Below are 2,500 nucleotides of genomic sequence, written 5' to 3'. Positions count from 1 at the left end.
GTGTGTGTGTGTGTGTGTGTGTGTGTGTGTGTGTGTGTGTGTGTGTGTGTGTCTCTACCTCAGCTGCTGGATGAGGTCCTCTCCCTCCTTGATGACGTTGACGGTGACCTGCAGCGTGGTCTGCTGCTGCTGGCCGAAGCGCTTGATCAGGTCCTGCACGGCCTCCACCGACTCCGCGTACACGTCGTCCAGCAGCTCCTTCTGCAGCTCCTCCAGCCACGTCCACAGCTGCAGCCGCGCGCGCACACACACACACACACACACACACACACACACACACACACACACACACACACACACACACACACACACACACACACACACACACACACACACACACACACACACACACACACACACACACACACACACACACACACACACACACACACACACACACACACACACACACGGTTACAGCGGATCCCAGAATGCTGTGACACAAAAACGAACCACCTAACTAACTGACTGACTGACTTCCCAAACCCACATCGAAACGACCTGTACGTGTAGGAGAAAGCCTTACACTAACCGACCAAACACAGTGGCGATTAACGCTCGAATATCAACTTAACAAAAACAAACAAACAAAAAAAGACTGACTGAGGACGTTTGCGTGCATGGCGGTATCTTCTCCTTATTAAAAGCCAGTAGGCGTCCAAGAGTCCCGACCTGCACTTGAGCTGCCCAGGTGTGCGCTGCCCCCGGTCCGTAATCCCCAAAGCCCTCTCCTGCTGGTCGCACGCTGGCACTGCCATGTCTCATTCTCTCATATCCACGGCAGAGCAGAGCAGAGCAGAGCAGAGCAGAGCAGAGCAGAGCAGAGCAGAGCAGAGCAAAGCAGAGCAGAGCAGAGCAGAGCAGACGCCGCAAGGCTCAGAACCGTGTGGAGAGAGGGAGAGAGAGAGAGAGGGCGTCTGACGCATCCCCGCTAGTCCCAGTCGGAGTCTTATTATCCTCCTCCATCCCCTGCTTGTCCCCCCCTCCCCCCCGTCCCAGCCCCCTCCATTCTCACGGCCGCACAGCTGCGGACCACAGGAGCCTGCGCTCAGCTCTGATCCAGGAGTCGTCTGACTCTTGACACGGAGGCTGTTTCAGGTTCCAGGCTCCCGTCTCTCTCTCCGCTGGACCCGAATCCTCCCCATCTGTCCCCCCCGAAGAGCACTTAGCGCCCGTCCGCAGCTGTGCGACGGAGATGACGCCACTGGCGGCTCATCCAGGCAGGGGACCGAAAAAAAACCTGGAAAAAACGACAACTGGCAAACGCATCCCCCTTTTTCTTCTGTTTGCGCTCCTTGGTCTACTGATCTGGGAGCAGGTTTTAACGGGATTTTGATTTAAGGATCAAAACTCGCTGCCATCGCCCCTTTCCTTGGTTTTAAATCACCCGTGCTTCACACTCCAAATGTGACCAAAATGCATTTCAGCTACTCATAACAGCAGCAGTTCGCAGTTGGATCCATACGCACAGCTATTAAAATTCATATCCGCCTAATTCTCCACAGCCCAATAGTCACAGCGTGTTTATAGCCGCAGTTCTGCAGCTACACACCCTCAGCTGACCTGGGAACAGTTTGGCCCGTCCATAATTGCCTCCAAACCACAGGCACTGGCCCCAAGATGCCCCTCTAATGACTGTGGCGCCTCTTAAATATTGGCATCTCGAAATGATCAACTATTCTCCTTTAAAGCTGCAGTTTGCCATATTCAGCCTATAGCCACAGCCAGTCCGGCTGTGGTTTCAATCAGAGATCTGTCATTTGCATTGTTCATCAGATATGTTAGACTGCATACTGTATATATTGTACACATGAGCAAATACTGTGTTCAGATTAAAGCCTGAACATAGAGTAACACTTCTCATATTCATCTCCAGCCCCATGGCAATCATGGCAGAGTGTGTGTGTGTGTGTGTGTGTGTGAAAGAGAGAGTGTCTGTGTGAAAGAGAGAGAGAGTGTTTGTGTGTGACCGTGTGTGTTCTGAGTGTGTGTGTGTGTGTGTTTGTGTGTGTACACACTCACTCACCTCTTTGACGTGTGTGTGGAAGGCGACGGACATGTCGAGCAGGACCTTGCGCTGCTCCACGCGCCGCACAAAGTCCTGGATGCGGTCCTCCAGCTGGTGGGCGGCCTGGTAGATCTCCTCCGGGTCACACTCGCCCGTCTGGGCCAGCTGCTCCGCCGCCTCCAGCAGCTTATCCGCGTTCGTGTACGTGTTCTGCAGCATCACACACACACACACACAAGAGAGAGAGTAAGAGGGGTAACACACACATCAATAATAATAATAATAAAAAAAAACACAGATACATACCGTAAACACACACATACATACATATAGTGTTGCGAATTAGCACCTGTGCTAAAACACTCAAATCAATGCATCTGGTTTGTCCAATGTAATTGCTATGTCCATACCAAATAAACATTAATAATAATAATATATATACACACACACAGTTCTCAAATAAAGAGTTCTCAAAAAAAGAGCATTTGCTGT

The 2,500-nt window shown here is 51.4% G+C and overlaps 1 protein-coding gene across 1 annotated transcript in view; it reads right to left on the bottom strand.

Annotated features, from left to right (window-relative positions):
• Window positions 1-2,500, bottom strand: part of trioa (trio Rho guanine nucleotide exchange factor a) — a 117,275-nt gene that overhangs the window by 45,236 nt on the left and 69,539 nt on the right. Inside the window, exons 13-14 of the mRNA XM_062529225.1 lie at window positions 2,027-2,218; window positions 59-228 (exon numbers count right to left, since the gene is read on the bottom strand). Of these exons, the coding sequence (XP_062385209.1) occupies window positions 59-228; window positions 2,027-2,218 (362 nt within the window). The remainder of the gene's footprint in view (window positions 1-58; window positions 229-2,026; window positions 2,219-2,500) is intronic.

Source organism: Sardina pilchardus, chromosome 24 (genome assembly GCF_963854185.1).
Source record: "Sardina pilchardus chromosome 24, fSarPil1.1, whole genome shotgun sequence".
Classification (NCBI taxonomy): Eukaryota; Metazoa; Chordata; class Actinopteri; order Clupeiformes; family Clupeidae; genus Sardina; species Sardina pilchardus.
This window is presented reverse-complemented; position numbering and strand designations above follow the sequence as displayed.